Source organism: Drosophila montana, unplaced genomic scaffold (genome assembly GCF_035044405.1).
Source record: "Drosophila montana isolate Dmon_TW-CO22-7 unplaced genomic scaffold, ASM3504440v1 contig_2326_1, whole genome shotgun sequence".
NCBI classification, from domain to species: domain Eukaryota; kingdom Metazoa; phylum Arthropoda; class Insecta; order Diptera; family Drosophilidae; genus Drosophila; species Drosophila montana.
In genome coordinates this window covers 504,189-524,316 of record NW_026997209.1, presented here as the reverse complement: position 1 = coordinate 524,316, position 20,128 = coordinate 504,189, and the positions used below count along the sequence as shown (strand labels likewise).

General features: G+C 42.8%; 1 protein-coding gene across 1 annotated transcript in view; it reads right to left on the bottom strand.

Moving 5' to 3' along the window:
- Positions 1–20,128, bottom strand: part of robo2 (roundabout 2) — a 56,232-nt gene that overhangs the window by 6,953 nt on the left and 29,151 nt on the right. Inside the window, exons 2-12 of the mRNA XM_064681365.1 lie at positions 17,099–17,289; positions 15,186–15,288; positions 12,418–12,720; positions 12,219–12,359; positions 9,607–9,738; positions 8,597–9,534; positions 8,400–8,519; positions 7,914–8,319; positions 3,022–3,117; positions 2,703–2,949; positions 1,926–2,089 (exon numbers count right to left, since the gene is read on the bottom strand). Of these exons, the coding sequence (XP_064537435.1) occupies positions 1,926–2,089; positions 2,703–2,949; positions 3,022–3,117; positions 7,914–8,319; positions 8,400–8,519; positions 8,597–9,534; positions 9,607–9,738; positions 12,219–12,359; positions 12,418–12,720; positions 15,186–15,288; positions 17,099–17,289 (2,841 nt within the window). The remainder of the gene's footprint in view (positions 1–1,925; positions 2,090–2,702; positions 2,950–3,021; positions 3,118–7,913; positions 8,320–8,399; positions 8,520–8,596; positions 9,535–9,606; positions 9,739–12,218; positions 12,360–12,417; positions 12,721–15,185; positions 15,289–17,098; positions 17,290–20,128) is intronic.

Sequence of the window (20,128 nt, the reverse complement as noted above, 5' to 3'; positions counted from 1 at the left end):
CACCGACACACACTCACACACACACACAGTGAAAAATCAAATAAATTATTGTCAATTTTCCAGTTGGCGCCCGTCGCTTGCGCAAAAATGTGTTGCATACTTTCGAGCAACAAAAAATTATTGCATAAAAAATGCACCAATTAAACTGTCCCCGGGTTATAACTGCGCATCAAGCGAGTATTTTATGGCGCTTGTTGCCGTCGCGAGGCGGGGCTGGGCGCGTTTTTATTGTCTATGGCTGTTCAGGTGAACTGCATGAAAAGCTTTGCGCTTTTTGCTGCTTAGTTTATGTGCAACTGGCGCCCATGAATATGCAATGCACTTTTTTGCACCTCTTTTTCGCCCACTTGTCGCCTTTTTTCCGCGCTCGTTTTAAAATGTCGGTTAGCCGCGGCTTGTTGAACAATGCCAAAGTTGAAAAGCAATGTTGTTGTCTACACTTTCGAGCATGAACACAAAAATAAAAGTGAAAAAAACATCGCTAACTATTTTGTAAACTATAGAAATTGAAAATAATAGTCAACATGCGGGCTTTGCGGACTTGTTCTTAATACGCTTTCGCTCAAAGTTTGCATAGAGCTGACTTTTTTAAGCGCTTTAAAAATATATTTTAAGCACCTTTTATGACTATTAAATGTGCCAACTAGCAGATGTTGGCGTATGTTCAAAAGCAAAAAGGAAAAAGATAAAGGTAACGAGTCGTTCGACTAGGGGCATTGAAAGCGCCTTAATATAAACATTCAATAGTAGTAGAAGTAGAAGTAGTTGTAGCAATAGTAGTACTAGTAGTAGTGTTAGTAGAAGTAGTAGTTGATAGAAGTGGTAGTAGTAGCAGTAGTAGGAAAATTAGTAGTAGGCAGAAGCAGTAGTAGTAGTAGAAGAAGTAGTCAAATCAGTAGTAGTAGTAGTAATAGTAGTAGTAGTAGTGGTAGTAGAAGTAGAAGTAGTAGTAGGTATAGTGGATAGTAGTAGTAGTAGTGGTAGTAGAAGTAAAAGAAGTAGTAGAAGATATAGTGGATAGTAGTAGAATTAGTAACATATAAACTGGATAGAATTAGTAGGAGGTAGTAGTAGTATTTGGTGGTACAAAAAGGTAGTAGTAGTTGGTAGTAGTAGTTGGTAGGAGTAGAAGGTAGTAGTAGTAGTTAGCAGTAGTAGTCACTTCAGTGACATTTCCTAATTTTCAATATCCATTCACATCTTTAGACCGAAATCGAATACTATTTGCACGCACACGAGTTTAATTTGCCTATGCCCTGTTCATTGCGTCGTGCCACAAGCCAACGAGCAGCGTTTACTGTGCAACCAGCTAAACCGAAAGCCTAAACATCAGTGCCACATGCGGCAGTTTACAGGCTAAACGCCCTACGCCTCCCTCCCCCCCCCCCCTTCCACCCACAAGTCCCTTACCCGATTTGGTTTCTCGTAATGCTGCTAATTTCAATTAGACCACAAGCTGTGCCTCCAACTGCAAGTGTTGAACATTGCCAGGGACACACCACACGCCACACACACACGCACGCACACACACAACTTGTTGGTTAATAATGCACACAAAACTAAATGCATAATTGCAGCTGAAGAGGGGCAGGGGAGGAGCAGGAGGAGGCGGTTTACTCCCGAGCATAGAACGTGACGTGCAAAATGTTAATTTCTATTATGTGCCCGGGATGAAAATTTGTGCTGTGCTCCCTGCTAAAATATTTATTCGCACCTATTTTGTTGTGTGTGTGTGTGCATGTGGCGCTAACAATGGAAAATTAGCGTTATTTATACATGCAAATGTAAATCTGTATGTGTGTGTGTGTGTGTGTGTGCAAAAATTCTAGCTAGGAAGGAAGCGCCACCAGCTGAACGCAACGGATGCAGCTCGGATGTGGCGGGGCAGAAAAAAAAGAAGAGAGTTGGTTATTTCGGGTACTCACCTCGCATGGTATTCAGCGCGGACTGTTTCATCATCATGTGCTTGCGCTTCACAAAGACCATCGCGCCAAAGGATAACATCATGATGGCCAGTATGGCGCCCAGGAGTATTATGAACCAGGGCTGTGTCAGCACATCGTTCACATGATCCTGATTGATGGGATAGCTGCAGAGACAAGATAAACGGAAATCAAATAAATTAATTAAAACAAGATCTGGTTAATTTACGGAAAATCTAAACGATCTGGCAACGGTAAAGTGTAGAATGTGCTTGTTAAGTTGGCTGTGCCAAAGCATTTCTTGTTTGCAATTGGGATTTCAATCGATATATTTCGCATACAGTGAAATGTCACTTTATCAAACGACTTTTTAAGCTTAAAAATGCTAATCTGTCTTATAAGAAAGCTCTTTTAAATATTTATATATATTTTGTTATTTGAGTAAACAGTAAAGCCTCTTTATAACTAAAGTCTACGTATTCTAAGAAAATGTTCCATAAAGTTCCTTGCGCAATATTGTGAGCCTTGATTATGCAATTTCAAACTATACAGTGGAACTCCACTATAAATAACATCTCTATAAAGTATTTTATAAATATTTCTTCAGCTTCGAAGTCCAAATCTTGTTTTATTTCATAATAAAACAACTATCTTTAAGCAAATAGTATTTTCACTTCTACAAACTATTTTCTTTAAGATTTCACAATATACAACTTAAAATATTCTGTAAATCTTCGATAGTGAGGCTTCACTGTAGTTTTACAAAAATCTTCTACTTACCGCTGATTGATAAACGGATCTAGCCGCTTGGTAATCGGATCCAGACGCAGTGTGGCCGGCACACAGTAGGGTCCAATGCCAGCATTATTGCCCGCTGCCACGCCCACCGTATACATGACGCCCTCCGTAAGATTGGCCAAAACGAGCGTGGGCGAGGCTGCATCAATTGTCACATTGGTCAATATGCGCGAGAAATTGTGAGCCGTATCGATGCCGCGCACAATAACGTGATAGTAAAGCAAAAGACCTGCACAAGGGTTAAAGTCAGGGGTTAATGAGTGGGAAAATGGGTTAAGTGGGAGGTGGGGAATATGCATACCATGCTCCTCCTTAAGTTCGGGTGCCTTCCACTTCAAAAAGACCGCGGAGGCGTTTAGCAGAATGGCCTCCATGCCAAAAGGCGCCTCATTGGGAACTAAAAAATAAAACAAACAAAGATATATGCAAAAGATGAGTTAGGATGGATTTTCCAGGGTTTTCTTGGGGTTTCGGCTGGAAATGCGTTTTTGATTGTGGCGCCAGCTGCTGGCGGCGCGCTCTAATGAGCCGCGCCTGCTGGCGGCTGCTCTAATTAATTGCCATTTAGTGGGTTAGCTGTTGAGCAGCAGTCGGGTTTCGGGCACAGTTCCGGGTAGCGTCCAGCACCCGCCATTGGGGACGGAGTATTTTTAGGAGCGAGACGCGCATATGAAGTGGTTGCATTCATCACGGCACCTCACGTTGCCACACTTCAAAAGCTCATCTTCATTTGTTTATTTATTTCCTGCTGTCGCCGGCATTTACCTACACCCTACCGCATCCTACCCCCAGCAGCTGCCGCTAACTAACCGAGCAGATCTCTGACTGTGTGTCTGGCGACGGTTGAAGCAATTTCTTTAAATAAACACACGTGCGAATGCGAAACAACAACAGCAACAACATCTCTAAATAGGTGCCTGTCTCTTCTGGGTATATATATATATATAGGGTTAGCCTAGGTGTACTTAGGAGCGTGTGCTGCTGCGATTCCTCTTTTATTTTCATTTTGGCTTTGTTTCTTTTCCTGCTGCTGCTGCTGTTGTTGTTGTTGTTCTGCGACATGCTAAAGTGCTTGTCAGGCTTTTTGTCTATGGCGGAGAGGGCGGTTTTTTCTCTTTCTTTTCTTTTCTTTTCTTATATATTTCAGATTTTCTTTTATTTTTTTAGCCGTGTCTGATGACGCGCTTAACACGTAGCTGCCATTGTGTGGCATATACGACCTCAGGGCAATTGTAGAAAAAGTGTTGCACGTCACATTTGACAAACCAATTGGAAAATTGCAATTGAAATGACGGTTTCCCGTTGATGTTTATACCCATTTGCCACCAAGTAGAGCTGTGTATTAACCAAAGGACTAAGTGGCTGATCTGTCAGTCGAATGATGCAATGAGATGACACGATTTTCTATCCTTAACTCAAATAAGGTCTTACTCGACCGAACTAAGTGCTACCTTTTTAGGAAAATTTAGTTCAACAAGTGTTGGGCAATGTTCTAAAGTCATAAGTATCATTCTTTACAGCACTTTAATATCAGTGTGCTAAAGTTTTTCTATTAAATCCATTATTCTCATCCAATTTCGAGTATATTTAAAATATCTGCCAAGAAAGCCAAGTAAAAAATTTTTTTTAAATTAAATTGCGCTCTTTGATGCTGTTTTTGGCCAACTTTCGATTTTTAAATATTTAATTAGCTGGCTTTCCTGTTTCACATTTTAGTTTAGCTTCAAAAGTATCTGTTTATATTTTCTTCTTATTTAAAACTTGACTGGATCATTTTTGTATCCATTTCTTCAATATCTCTTCCATTTTTAAACAATTGCAGAGCATTCACTAGACGCCTTCAGACACTTGCACATTTCTTTGCACGCCTTAGCTATTTTTGTAGCTGCATCCTTTATTTGCCCAGTTCCGTTTTTGCTGAAGGACCTGTGCCAAATGCTTCCTGTGTGGATTTTCATTTGCCCCCGTTCTGCTTGCCCCGAACCCCTAACCTAATCCTGTGCGAGGAGGACTAACAAACGCGCATCAAATTTGCATTGCAAGGCACTGCAACACTTTGCCAGGAGGGAGGCTTTATGAGTGAGGGCGTGAGGGGCTTCTCTTCATATACCTAGCAGCAATAATTGTTGTTTATCTTTACACAATTGCGTTGGCAATTTCTTTGAGTTTTTGCTGCTGTTCTTCTTGTTGTTGTTGTCAACAAAAAGTCACAAGTGGAAATGTGATGCATACGAAATGAGTTTTGATTTGCGGAGCAGACGCCGCAGATCCGCGGCATGCAGCACCGACTTACCCCCAAAACAGGGACAAAGAGCGACCCAAACCCACGAGACGCACTTTCGGGCAGACAGAGGGCGCTTTGGTGCCAAGGCGCGACGTTTGTGCATTTCATATTGCAGCAGCAGCAGCAGCGTCTGTTGACTTATTTGCGGCACTGTGTCTCCGCCACCTCCCACGCCACGCCCTCCTTCTATAAACCAACTCTCATTCAACGTTTGCCATCCATGACATTCCCAAAGCCCGGTCCTGTGATGTCTGTATAGCTATATTATAGCCAAATTTGGCTATTTTCAGAAGTGGCCGTAATTGGTGGATATACTAAAATGATTTAGCTATTTTTTTTTAATTTTTTATGACAGGTTTTAGCAATTAAATTAGTTAGAGCTATTTTTAACACTGCATTCAGCTAATTTTCTATAGCAACGGTTGGCAACACTGGCCCTGGTTGCAACTCTGCTGCCCCCTCTCTCTCTCTTTCTATCGTTTGCTCTCATTTCTCTTTCTTGTATTTAATTATTTTGTAAAAAGTCGCCTCATTGAGAATTGTTCACTTTTTGCCGCACTTCTTTGAAGTTTTTTCGGTGATAAAATGAAGTGATAAACCTGTCTGCAAAGTTTCGCCTGTTGAGTTTGGCGACTTTGCAGAAAGAGAAAGGAAAGGGGGAAAGGAGGAGAGAAAGTGCGTGATTGCAAAAAGTTGAGCTGAAATTTTAGACAGTCTTATCAGAGAATATGTGTCTTAGCCACAGTGAAGCTTACGAACAAGTCGGTAATACGCCAAGTTTTCGCTTAGATATGCCGAACTTGTGTGAGTTTTATTTAAGCTAGGCAATCAAAGATTTAAAAAACCGAGAGGAGAAAAAACATATGTGTTGTAGAAGTTTAGGAAAGCCAACAGCACTGACTTGCAAACGCACAAGAATTCCCTCAACAGAAAAATGAAAGTTAAAGTTAGGAATATAACCGAGAATAGACTTTCGTAAAACGCAGAGCAGACTTATGCCAAATGTCAAGCTAATTCGTTGATTCGCTTAAAATCGCCAAACTGTTAAAGCGTGCACATTATGGTGATATGGGACTTGGGTAATAGACCTTTAAGATCTATTGTATACCTATGAATGCCTAAAGCTACTCGATTTGATAAATATCTTGTGAAAAGGCAATTATATTTATATATCTCAGATAAAATATAAACAATTTGTAGACCATAATGAGTTCTCTTCAGTCCTGGCTCGGTCAGGATCTGGTTCCAACCAAAAGACGGATCACCTTTAAGAACTATTGCACTTGATCCTAAGTTTCCTATAACTTCTTTAGTTATTTCAGTCTCCATTAGCATATGCTCTTCTCTTCTTCTTTCTTTCTCAAGCTACACCTAAAGTGTCCCCACTTTTGTGTATGGTCTTACTTAGGCATTTCTACCATTTGATATTACTAGAGTCGTAAGTTCCTTGCCCAGTCCCAAGTCTCTAGCCTGAAATCGACATAATTTATTCCATTTCTTGTGTTTAGCCTCTATTCCAAACGTTTACCCTTCCTTTCAACGACAGACTTTATTATTGCGAACCGACGCGGAATATCCTAGCTCTTCTATTTTTAAAATATTTTCACGTCCCTCCCTACACAAATAATTACAAGTTTAGCTTCTGGGCACATTCCTTAGGCGTATGTCGAGTCATTGAGCGAATCCTTTCACCTGTCTGCCACATGCGACACATGTAAATCGCCACATCAAGTATTCAACACACTCAACACACACACACACACACACACGGATGAGTTACTCTCGCTCGTCAGCAGTGTGTGCTGGAACCTGAGCCTACGTGCTTGCCGCGTTATCCTGCTGCTTGATATTCCTCTTGCACCGCTTTTTATTCCTTTTAGTTCGCATTCCACAGGCTTTGCACACGCATGATTCGCTTTTTGCAGTGTTCAATGATTGACATACTTTTTATTTGCCATATCCAAAAGGGAACCCCAACCTTTTGCCAGTTTCCATACTCGTTCACAAAGTGATAGAAAGGGTATATTGGTTTTGTGTCCCGATAAGGGAGAATAGGGCTAACAAATTGTGTGGGTAAACCAAAGACATACTTTACAGATACAGGGACAGGATACGAGGCAAATCGGAAGATATCTATATCTTCCGCTAGACTTATGGAATGAAGATTACTGATAAGCTCCTCTAAAAGGTAATCAATAATTGTTATGCAAATCGGAATAACTCAATTCTTCCACAGCCTTCGAGCTGAAGAATAAAAAACTTCTGATAAGCTCTTCCACGTTTCAATCCAAAAATATTTTCAGGTCTGGCAAATCGAAGAAGTCTATAAACTCTTATTGATCTCTTGTCGAACACCCTGCATCAAGCTGTTATTGAACTCTGAACGAGTATTGAGTAGTCGTTGACACCCCAGAGCAAAATTTTCGCTGTTTTTTTTTCCTTTTTGTTTTTTGTGCGACCCTCAATTATATGCGATTATGGGACCCGCATAGCAGCTGATGCCAGCTTGGGATAAGGCTCGGTTAAGGCTCAGGACCTGGCCTGGCCTGGCCTGGCCTGGCATGGCCCGGCATTTATGTGACGCAGTTTCCGTTTCGCGCACATATCCTTTTATTGTATTAGAGGTTATTGTTGCAATGCGAACAGCCCCCCAACCCTTAGCCCAGCTGTTGCCGCTGCTGCATTTGTCAGATGGAAGAGTCGACAGAACAACCCCCCGCTGCGGAGGGTTGTTGCTGGGGGTTGGTTGGTTGGTTGGTTGGTTGTGTAGGCATTTATATGGTTTGTTAGATTTCGCTGCGATTTAGCCGGTTCATTAGGCGCCGGGCGGGCAATAGACAACTGCATATTTGCCTACTTGGCTCCACATAAATAATACATCAAAGAAGCAAAGGATATGGAATACTCACCATCTTCGAGGGTGCGCGCCAGGCGCGAATTTGAAGGTTTGCCCTCGACGGATTTGTAAAATGGCACAATGAAAAATTCATAGAGCGTATACTGCTGGAGTCCTGTCAGCGTACAGGACGAGGCGCCGCCGCCGTTCAATATGGTTAGCATGCGATATTTGTTGGCATACGAGGATTGGATTTGGCTCTGGGTCTGCTGTTCCTGCTGCTGGGCATCCATTGCATCACGTTTGCCGGCAGCGGCAATATTTGGTTTTGTCGAAATCAAAGCCGAGGCGGACGCGGAGGCGGAGGCAGAGTTGGAGGCCAGCAATGGATTCGTATTGGCTGTTACCATATTTGTTATGGGATTTGGTAGCTGGCGCGCATAGATGTAGAAGCCCTCGACATATTTGCCATTGATGATCTGCATGTGTAAACGAAGCGGGGGGTTAGACTGCGCTGCAGTTGGGCTGGGGTCGGTCGGTTGGTTGGTTAGCTACAAACCTGCCAAGTGAGCTTCATACTGGTGGAGTCCACAACGCTGGCATTGGTCAGCTCCACAACATCGCCGGACAACAGGCTGGCGCGTGCCTCGCTCAGATCCAGGCCGCTATTGAAATAACGCTGTGCAGATGGAAGGGCAGGAAAAGTTAGCTAGTTTTAGAGTGGAAATTCTCTCTCCCTGACTCCTCTTGACTTACCGTGCCCACAGCTATGGGCTCCGACATGGGACTGGGCAGGGACAAGCCGTGCGAGTTCTCGGCGCGTATCAGAAAGAAGTAGTTCACGCCCGGCACCAGTCCCAGCTGGGTGTACGTGGTATTCTGTATGCGTGTGCCCACGGCTAACCAGCCGTCCGTCTCATTTTTGCCAAACATCTCGACCACGTAACCGACCAGACTGGAGGCGCCCACCTTGTTGCTGCGCGTCCAGCTTAGCGTAACCGAGTCCTCGCCCTTCTCCACCAGCTGTGGCTTGCCTGGTGGGCCCGGATACGTGGACAATTCCGCGGCGCGATAGAATTTGATGTTCGGATTGGTGGGCGTGTCCAGGCGCAAATAGCCGCTCCATGAGGATTTGCCATTGCGATTGCTGGCCACACATGTGTACAGGCCCTCATCCTCGTGTCGCTGCAAATCCGAAATGGTCAGCGTGCCGGCATCGGATAAATTGCGACGCTCGTGCTCCTGCACATCGATGGGTATGCCATCCAGATACCAGGATATCTGGGGCACCGGTGTGCCCAGCGTACGGCAGGGCAGCACTACAATTGACTTCACCGGCAGCGTCTGATTCACCGGACCCTGTTCGATAATGGGCGGCGGCAACTCGAACTGTGTGTCCACATTGACCACAGTACGGCTGCTGACGCTGCCGACGGCATTCAGGGCATTGCAGACGACCACCTTGCCGGAGTCTTCGCGAGCAAAGCGCGCAATCGACAACACCGAACGACCCTCCGGGGTAAGGGTGACCTCCAGTCGGCCATCCCGATAGCCCGGCAGCAGCAGGGAGCTGTTGCCCTCGACGGACCAGTACAATGTGGGACGCGGATGACCGCTGGCCTGGCACTCGAAGAGCACCTCATCGCCGATCTCCACCAGCTGGTTCTTGGGTCGTGTAATGAATTTGGGTGGTGCTGTGTGAATAGCGGATTCGAGTTAGGAGTTTAGTTTTTAGGAATCGAGTGGGGGTTGATCAATTAACTTACCGTGCACAGTGAGTATGCCCGTGGCCGTAATTGAGCCGACCGCATTGTCCGCCTCACAGCTGTACTCGCCCATGTCCTCGAGCGTGACGTCGTCCAGCTTCAGACTGCGGTCCTCAAGTATGTGCACACGACCTGTAAGTGGAGTAGGTAGAGTAGAAGAGGCAGGCGGTGGTGCCATGTGAGTTCAAGCCAAAAACGAGCAACTAACTCCAACGTCATCAGACGCTGTCTTCTTCAACTTCGTTAGTAGTTCAAGTAGCGTAAAAATGGCCAAGACGGCGCTGCCGAGCAGTTCAAACAACCGCAGCAAAGCCAAGCCAAGACGAGTGCTGCAACATCAGGGGTAGGGGGCAAAGCAAGGAGGTTGTTACACACATTGAGCCAGCTTTTGTGGTCGTGTCTTACAATAAAAGATAGAGGACAACAGCAAGCACCAGCAGACGAATAACAAGAGAAAGTAGATGCTCGGCAAGCCGAAGCTGAAATGCCCTAACCCTTGATTTCAGCACCGAACGATTTTGGATGGAATATTCGGGTGGAATTTAATTTTCATCCAATTGATCCCAGTTTATGATAGAGTTATGATACTCTAAATTGCTTTTGGGCAAGAGAAAAGCGAAAAAAGGAAAATAAAAATTGACTTCTCAGGGAATATTATTCCTATGAAATATGGAATATCGTTGTGTGCATCTTAGAAAGAAGTTGGAGTCTATTTTCTAGCTAAATCCAAAATCCAAGAGAAAAGCCACTGTACTCTCTTCTAGCAAAAGAAAATTGGAAACAGCTTCAGAATATTATTTAGAACAGAATAAAATACGTAGTTGGTTACTTAGCTAAAATACCCTACGTAGCTGGTTACTTAGCTAAAATACCCTACGCAAGGGCATTAAAAGAGAGCTTTGCTTTCTTTTTGGTTGGTTGCCTGACTGCGAAATAGGTCTGAAATGTTGTTGTTGTTGTTGCTGCTCCTTCAGTGGCCACTGTGCCAATTGTTTGCTTAACAAAAGTTTAGCCCCGCCCCCCAAAGAGCTGAGCCACCTTGAAGTCCCGTTAGCTGACGGAATGTGTTTTTACCGTATTTTCTTTTACGGCTTTTGGCTGCGTAGGGCAGTTTAAAGAAGCGTAACTAGCTAGCTGAGAGGGGGCTGGGGCTGGGGATGTGTGTGTGTGTGTGTGCTGAGCATTTTCCCACTATCTCCCCGCTGGACACACTCCCCTTGGCTGGTTGGTTGCACTCTTTGGGGGTGCGTCCTGTCCCGTCTGAAGGACAACATTGCAACAGTCGAGTGTTGTGCAAGCAAAATTGTTGATTGCTACCAACAGAGATTGGCAATTAACGGAATTAAAAGTTACAGTTGTGTTTACACACAGTGCGGACTGTGCGGTGAGGGGGGAGGGCGGGCTGGTGTGCGTTGCCATCGCCCACAAGCACAATCACACTAGCAACAACAACTAACGGACTGTCACTGTACTAGGTGTTTATTACACTGAGAGAAATTTTGAAAAAGCTCTGAAGAAGAGACAAATGGGGCTGAAATTGAACAGATCTGTTGCAGAGAGAGATCGTTCCCCTGGAATATGGAATATCATTGTGTGCACCTTTTCTAGTTTAATTTAATTAAAAATGGTTGGCATAAAGAGAGAAGCGATGAGAGAAGCCTTCACATTATTTTCTAGGATAATAATGGATGGACTCAGCTACTGATGGAAGATTGTTCCTATAGAATATGGAATATCGTTGTGTGGATCTTAAAAAGATATTGCAACGGACTTTATAGTTTATTTAAATTCAAATTATTGGCATGAAGAGAGAAGCGAAACAATGTAAATAAAAATTGATTGAGCTTCTGATGGAATACTATACCTATGGAATATGGAATAGCGTTTTGTACATCTTAGAAAGACGTTGGAGTCGGTTTTCTTGTTTAATCCAAAATCCAAGAGAAAAGCCTCTACACTCTTTCTAAGGTTAATTAGAAATAGTCTCAGCTACTGATCGAATATAATTCCTATGGAATATGGGATATCGGAAGTATCTTTTGAAGAAGTTGAATCGGATTTTCTATTTTAATTCAATCCAAATTGTTGGCATTAAGAGAGAAGCGATGCTAGAAGCCTTATTCATAAAATTTAATTCTATGAACCAGCTCAAGAACTATTATTATTAAAAGAAAACTGTGTATATGTGATTGTTCCTAAGCTTGAGACATAGGATCCAGCACAACAGCTCTTATTCAAATTAACTGAGGAAGAAATCGGTAGATTCTCCATGATCTTGATCAGCTCCAATTCTTAGCAGCTCGCTATCTCTTTCAGATGCCTCGCTTGCTTCGTTTCTCTCAGTGTAGCTCAGCAAATGCCGTCAGTGCAAACATGAAAAGCCACAGGCCAAAGGCCAAAGCAACCGCATAAAACCAACAATTTTTTTTGTTGTGACGTTTGCCACTAGCTTTTGCTGCCACCCCTTCCCCCGCCCCCCCTCATTAGGGGGATGGGGCATGCAAATATGGTAAACAAAAAGCTTAAATTTCAAACTAACAAAATGACCGACGGGCACTTCCGCTTAATTAACTAACTATATGCTATAAAGATATATTTATATAGATACTTACGCAAAGGCATGTTGCCGCCGGAGGCGGTGCGTCGCCACAGGACATCCGGCAGAGGATCGCCGCCAATGCGACACTGAAATACAACCGAGCTGCCTACGACAGCCGTCTGATTCTGTGGACCGCGTATCAGAAAAGGACGCACTGCAGAAAGAGAAGGAAAGTCAGCGTTGAGGCGGAGATTAATGGGGTTTAAACTTACCGTGCACCTTGAGAAAGGCGGTGGCCGATTCCCGTGTGCCCACCACATTCTTGACCACACACTGATACCGTCCGTCGTCCGACTGACGGGCATCCTGTATGGCCAGATTGCCGCCATCGACGATGCGGATGCGCTTGTTGCCGCCACCGCCGCCGCCGCCGCTCAGATTCAGAGTTTGTCCGTTCTTGCGCCAGGAGATTTGCGGTTCTGGTGAGCCACGCGGTGCACCGCATTCCATCAGCGCCACCTCGCCCTGGGCCACCCGAGTGTTTTGCGGTTCCAGTCGAAATTCATCGCGCAAAACTGAAATAGAGCAAGTAAGTGTTGGAGAGCGGGTAAGCGAGTGCTCAGATGGTGGGGTTTTTCCGGTTAAGCTTTGATTGATTCAATATTAATAACTGTCGGGCTAAGGACACGCTCAGGTGAGCATCGGTCGGACAACGTGCTGCAGCACTTGCTTTATCCCTTTGCGTTTGGGTCAAGTGCCTGCAGTGTTGCCTGGCGTAGAGAGTATTCTTCATGCTTAATGCGTCTGCCATTTGAAATGACCCCGCCACGCCCCCTTTGCCTGCCACTCAATATGCCAATAAAGCCTTGATAATGATGTGCTGTCCAGGCTTTGAGCTGCTGCTGCTGCTGCTTTGAGCTGCTGAAATATTAATAAGCTTTGGCATTTGCAATGCGTATTTTTTCCAGCTTTTTTATTCGTATTTCACAAACAGAAATTGAAAAATTGATAATGTGCGGGTGTGCTCGACGAGCTGTTACCCTGCAACTACAAATATAACAAGGCATTAACAATAACCTTTGTCAAGATCTGAAGTTCTCTTCATAAATGTGTTTAACAACTGTTTGAAGCATCGATCAACCTATCGATATATCTGTCGATACAATCGATTAATCGTCCTACAGCCCTGGTATTAGAGCTTAAACAATATTATTGAAATTTATTATTAAATAACTCATATGTTTATTATGCGATTATTCTGAAATTTTCGAAACTTAAAGATGGTAAACTTAGATATGTGCATACCAAAGATTTGTGCTATATCCATATGTTATCTTCGAGGAAAAAGCTTTTAACTTCATTCAAAAAAAAATTTATTTTTAAATATATGCGTACCAAAAATCCGTTCTTTATCTATATCTATTCTCCTTGGAAACAGCTTTCATATAGGTGACAGAAAATATATTTCAGATATTAACACGAAACCCTTCCCATGTTACCTACGCAGACACAACTTCGAGCTACCTTTTGAATGCCCACAGCGAGTACAGGGTATTTAAATGGAGAATACAAAATGTAAAATGCAAAATGCACTTCAATAAACGCATAATGCGCTTCAGTGCACGCCAAAGGCAACAAAGCTGCTCCGCAAACAAGTTCAGAATTTTACAATCCGAACCGGGCAAAAAGTATGTTCAACCGTACAATGTTGTTAAAGATAAACAATTGTAAGCAGGTGAAGACCATCAACGGCCCTTTAAATGAGCTCAAGTACTGCACGAATTTGAAATCCTTCTCGGGCTGCGGCAACGCAATATTAATTAATCTGCTTGGGCACAGCCCTTGGCAACGCGCAGCAGCCCCAAAAAATATACGCCCCACCTCAACCCTCATAATTCTAATCGCTCCATCTACAGTTGCTGCTGTGGATATCAATTACAAAACATTTTTGCGAAATGCTTTATTTTATTAATTAGAAAGCAATGCGAATGCATGACGTGCCCGTCAGTTACCAGGCAGCAGGCAGCAGGCAACAGGAACAGGAACTCAGACTGGACATGCAATGCAGTTGTTTTTGGAATTGAAGAAGGGTTGCTCCGCATGCCCAAATGCAAGCCACAAAAGTTCATTAGCTGTAAATGTGCAACGTCAATCCATCAAAGTCGTTGAGTGGCTTTTTCGGGCATGTGCCTATTGTGGTTTTTATATAAAGTGCATTTTAAAGTTACAACTAATAGTTCCTGAAAAATAGCGTGCAGACTATAGGAAGTCTGTGAATCAGCTAAACCAGCCAGACTTTGAGCTAAAAAGCCAAGTTTGCCAATAAAAACCTCAAGCTACTGGAATAACCCTTAACTCACATAGGATTTGGCAAAAATTTTTATGACTTACACAGGAACTCATAAAAAGGGGTTTTGCAGAAAAACAATTTTCAAAGCTGTGGATTTAGCGATGATATTTGCATTACCAAATAGGCTCAGTGCATTCAGTAGGTCCTAAATTGATTGCTTATAAGTCCTTTCAAATATGATAAGGACTACAGAAACTCTGAGAATCAGCTTAAGCATCCAGGCTGTAAACTTTACCCGTTTTGCCTATAAAAACCTCAATTTACTGGATTAACAACCCTTAATTTACACAGGATTTGTCTAATATTTTTAGGTATGCTCAGGAGGTTATAAAAAGAGGTTTCACAAAAGAAAAAGTTTTTATATTTTTAAAGCTGTGGATGTTATATTAATGTTTTGCACTGTCGAGTGTGCTAAGCGCTTTCAGCTATCCATTCTACCTGAATTAATATTTCAAGGCAAATATAATTGAAATCAATCAAGCTGACTAGTTAATAGAGATGTTTTGTTAAGAAAAGTCTTTGCTGATTGGATTAGCAACCCTTGACTCTCATGGGATTTAGCTGAAAATCACAGAATATGTACAGGAATGCCTTAGACTTAGTTCTGCAAAAGTATTTTAACTGTATAATCATGATGTTTGTATATAGAAAAGATATTATATTTATGGGATTTCTGGGTGATCTACTTACATGCGACTTGCAATGTTGCATTCCTAGAACGCGCTACGCCGAACTCGTTCTTCGCCTGGCACCAATAGGTGCCCGCATCGCTCTCCCGGCGCGAGTGTATGACCTGCAAGAGAGAGAGAAAGATAGATAAGATGATTAGATACATTATTGGAGATATGTGTAAGCTGGAATTGGTACGAGTTGTTAGGGGCTTAAGTGCGACACGTGTCGCCGGCACAAAGATCAAAACAGAATGAAGCTCGTTCAAGCAAAATCAAATAAAACTGAAAGTGAAAACGTGCCACGACCCTGACTCTAGCCGTTGTCTGTCCCGTAGCCCGCTCTGATCAGTCCACGCTGCGTATACGCAATTTAATTTAATTAATATAACAACAACAACAGCTGAATTACATACATCCAGACGAACACTGACAACAACCCCAGGGTCCAGTTGAGGTCGGAGGGTCTGTTGTGCCTTAATCACTTGGCCTCTTCAGTTTTAATTGGCAACAAACTGTAAGCTTGCCGACAAGTCACTTAGGATTGGGGCACGACTCCAAAAATGCCCAAAATGCCATTGAAAACAATAAAAATTAACTGCTGCGGGTGGGGGTTGCATAGGGTTTGAGGTGGGAGGTGGGCTGGACAGGAACTCATCACAAATTGCCAGGGCTGTTCGGGGCGAGATATGCCCAAGTAACTGTAAATAAGCGAGCGTATGATGCAAATTGTTGCGAGGCGGTTTTTAATGACATAAACCCCTCCCCCTCCCCCTCTGAAAAATCCTCTCAGTTCCGACCACTCAAGTGCGTCCGGCCGGACACTGGCGTCCAAAATATTGCAACCCATTCGCTAGCATTTGTTGAACAACAATTTAACAAAATCCCAATTCAAAACTCGCTCAGTCCGAAGTAATTCGTTAAATTCCAACAAGAAGAAAAAATTAAATTTATATCAAATAAATTTTTGTTGCATTTAATGAAAATCAACTGCGCGGGGGGCGGGTTGACCAAAATGTAATATAAACAAAGCAGCGGCAGCCGAAAAAAAAGAGAAGCCGAAAAAAAACACCAACTGACAAAAATTGCAATCTAGGGGGGTTGGGTGGGCGGGGGGTGAACCCCTGCACTGCGCCTCGTTAGCTAAAATTGTGAAATGTGCACGCACGTTGGGCAAATGGGGTTGGGAGAAAATAGAGATGGGAACGGGTCGATATTTAAGGGCAAGAAATGAAAACTTGGAGGAAAATAATTGAACTGGAAATTTCTAGAAATGTCTGTTAACTTCTAGTATCTATTCATATTTGGAATATTTTGAGTGAAAGTATCCAATATAAATTTTATTTATGCATTATACATAAAAACATTTTTTCTTCCTGTCTTCCATTGACTGGAAACTACGTGTACATTTATAAATATGAAATACTTTCCATTTTATATTCCCATATTTAGTTTCTTTCCCTTGTACGCCTTTGAAAAAAATCTACGCTGTTTCTTACTGTACTTTTTTGTGCATTCTCTTTGCGTCCCTTTTCTTGAACTTCGCCCATCTCTAATGCTCAGCGACAGCCGCTCACTCGGCTAGACAATTCGCAAGTGTTTCAGGCCTAAGCTGAAGAGTGAGTTACTGCCCCCTGCCCTTCCCCTTCCCATCTCGTCCAGTTCTTGTTTTTATTGTTATGCGCTGTCTGCACTTTGTTTTACTTTCCGATCAAAATGCAACCAATCGGAAGCGCATAAAATAATATGAGCAAAAATTTATGCACAAATGTGTTGCGTTTCTCAGGCGTGCGAGAGAAGAGAAGACGAGACGTGGAGAGCGAGTGGGAGAGGGGGGAGGGGTTTCGAAAGAGTTCGAATGAAATTTCGCATGATATGATAGCAGCAGCTGTAACCGAACATAATGATAGAGTCGAATTGGGTCTCTTAACTCACCTTCAGAAAGAATAAACCACCCGCGGGCAGCATTATGCGATGCGAGCCCGCATCCGTTTTCAGTTCGCGTCCATCCTTGAACCATTGAATCGTTGGTGTTGGACTGCCCTCGGCCTTGCAGTTGAACGTGAATGGATCATTTTTTGGCACCGTCGTATCCATGGGATGTTCGATGATGTGTGGGTTTTCACCTGGCAAAAGATAAAAGAGAGTTGGAAAATTAAAAAATTGTTGCTGAGCTGTGGTAGGAATTGAAATAATAAAGTAAGCCCTTGCAGTCAACCACTTAGGAGGATTTTTTGTTTTGACCACCAAGAGCGTGTTCCATTATTAAAAGACATAAGATCAAACATATGTATGTGTCTCAAGTGGCCCTCTCTAGGGACTGGCAATACATCTTCCCTACTTTAAACAAGTTTTGTCACTTAATGCCGCGCAATTAATGCGCCATTAGAGTTTCTTGGTGAAAAAGAAAATACATCTATTTGCAGCAAATCCCCCCAAGGAGTAAAATCCGAGCTGAAATTATGTTAAGGAGCGATGAAATTCACTTGAATTTGGTCCACGCCTCAAATTCAATTAACTTCAAGAAAATATTTGCTCGCCCACGGTGCAGACAGAACGAGAAGCGGACAGGACGAAGCAGACTAAACATAAATTTACAGCATGTCGATAAGGATGAAACAAAGGACAACGCTAGATAAACTTTATTAAAAGCGGCAGCACAGTCAAAACAACAACAACAATGGCCAGCGAAATGGAGAACAGCTGAAATGTAATTACAAAAAGCGCTTAAAGGTGAAAAATATGTGTGTGTCTGTGTGTGTGTCTGTAGGAGAATGAAAATGGAAGATGGTTTTTCGGGAGGACTAGGAATGGGCGATAGTAACATCATTCAGCCGGAAATTAAGTTCTGCAGATTTATTGAAAGCGGATAGTAATGAGAGAGCTGAACGAAAAAACACTGTTGCAAACTGTGATTGAAGAGATATTACAGTTAGAGAGAGGAGAAGAGCGCTTGCAGCTATCGAACGGGTGTGCGAATTGAAAGGGAATGTGAAACAAGAGAATGGTAAAATTGAGCAACAAAAGAATTAAATGTGTGGAAGAAATCAAATATAGTTATGCTCGAAAAAGTTGAATCAGCACAGAAACTGTGAAATGAAACGGCATGCAAATCAAATCACATCGTGTCATTGTTATCACTATGAAAAATCACTATTCACTCATTTCGCTTTGAGCTTCACGATGCCATTTATCAAATGCGTGAGTGTATGTGCAGAGGTATTGCAGAGCAGCGCACCTTGGTACATTTGTCAATTGCTTTTGTGCCATGCCAGCAAGCTGGGCAGCAGCAGCAGTAGCAGCAGCCTTTTGTGCTCTACGCTTTGTTTAATGCACAGCTTTGGCTATTGTCTGATTTTGCACTCTGTCCTCACTCTCACTCATTCACTCACTCACTCTCGCGCTCTCTCTCTCTGTGCATTGCGTGTCCCTTTGTTGTTGTTGTAGTGCTGCTTCTGTCGTCAAGGCGACAGTGTGCTAATTTAAATGATGAAATGCCAAAAGAGACGAGGTGAACATAAAGTAAATGCCAGTTGAATAGTTCTCTCTCATGCTTATAAAGCTCGGCAATGCGGTAGAGCTGATTATTAAAATTGTACAAACAAACCAGAGCTCAGCTGAAAGTGTGTGTGTGTGTTTTTTTTTATATATTTTTTTTAGTGCATTACCTTTGGCCATGTGCAAAGAAAATTCTTTGGCCAGCTAACAAAATATTTAATTAAGCAAAAATATGTTGCAGCAAAATCAACACAAACACATGTATGCAAAAAGTAAAAAGCATTTTTTGCATTTTAAACACATGAACAAAGAGAGAGAAAATTAAAGTGAAGCAAATACACATAAAAAAGAAACTTCGATAAGCTTCCTAGCAGCAGCAGAAGCTGAACTACAAAAACAAGTGTAAATCAGGTAAGTGAAAATATGTAAAATTTACTACAAGAATTTCTACACAAAGTCAGAAAGACGAAAGTTTTTATTTGCTTTACTGAATTAATATCTAAAAAGTATGAAGCATGAGTCACGTTGACTTTGAAATACCCTGCATTTGATACATGCAAATAATTGTTAGCTTATTGACTCCAAAAACTATCAAACTCTAGTTCAGTGTATTCCCTTTTGTTACTTGTTGCTTTTTATGCGCTTCGTTCTTTCGGTAGCCAAAAAGGCAAGGAGAAAAAATTGCAGCACAGAGAAGCCGCAAAAATTTCGGCAGACACTGCAGCAGCTCAGTCGACGTCAACGCTTCTTTGCTTTTAAGCTACACTACAGATTCAGCTACACTACAGTAAATGGGAGTGCGAGTGGTAGAGCAAGACTTTGCACTTAATTACGCTCATTTGGCGCACGCACTTTATTTGTGTGCGTGTTGTTCGGTGTAGGTGTAGTTGTAGGTATGTGTGCATGTGCATATGTGTGTGGGTGGCTGCGTGCGCTGGCAATTTATGCATATGAAATAATGTAAAAGAAGTCTGTGTAAATAAACAGCAAAGTGCTGCCGGCGTTGAAATCATGCAAGCGAACATACACCTAAGCAAACACACGCACGCACACACACTCCAATACACAGGCACACAAGCTGGAGAGAGTCTCAGGCATGTGCCAGCTCATAATGCAATGGAGTTGCGGCAGCACTGCAACAACAACAGCAGCAATAATAACAGGAAGTGCATTTGTTGTTGCCGCTGTTAAGAAATCTACGGCTGCTGTTGTTGCTGATGCTGCTGCGTTTGTGCGTATGTTATCTTAGTTTATGTGCTTTTGCGCGTTTTGTTGTTGTTTGCAGTTGCTGTTGCTGTTGCCGCAGTTGTTGTTGTTTGTCTGGCATAAGCATAAAAATGTCTGCCTTTGAGGCATATCCCAACAGCAGCAGCAGCTGTTGTGCGCTCTCTTCCCACTGTTCTTCTTCTTCTTCTGCTAATTTGTCGCTGTTATTTGACTTTGGCCACTGGCTGCTGGGTGCTAAGA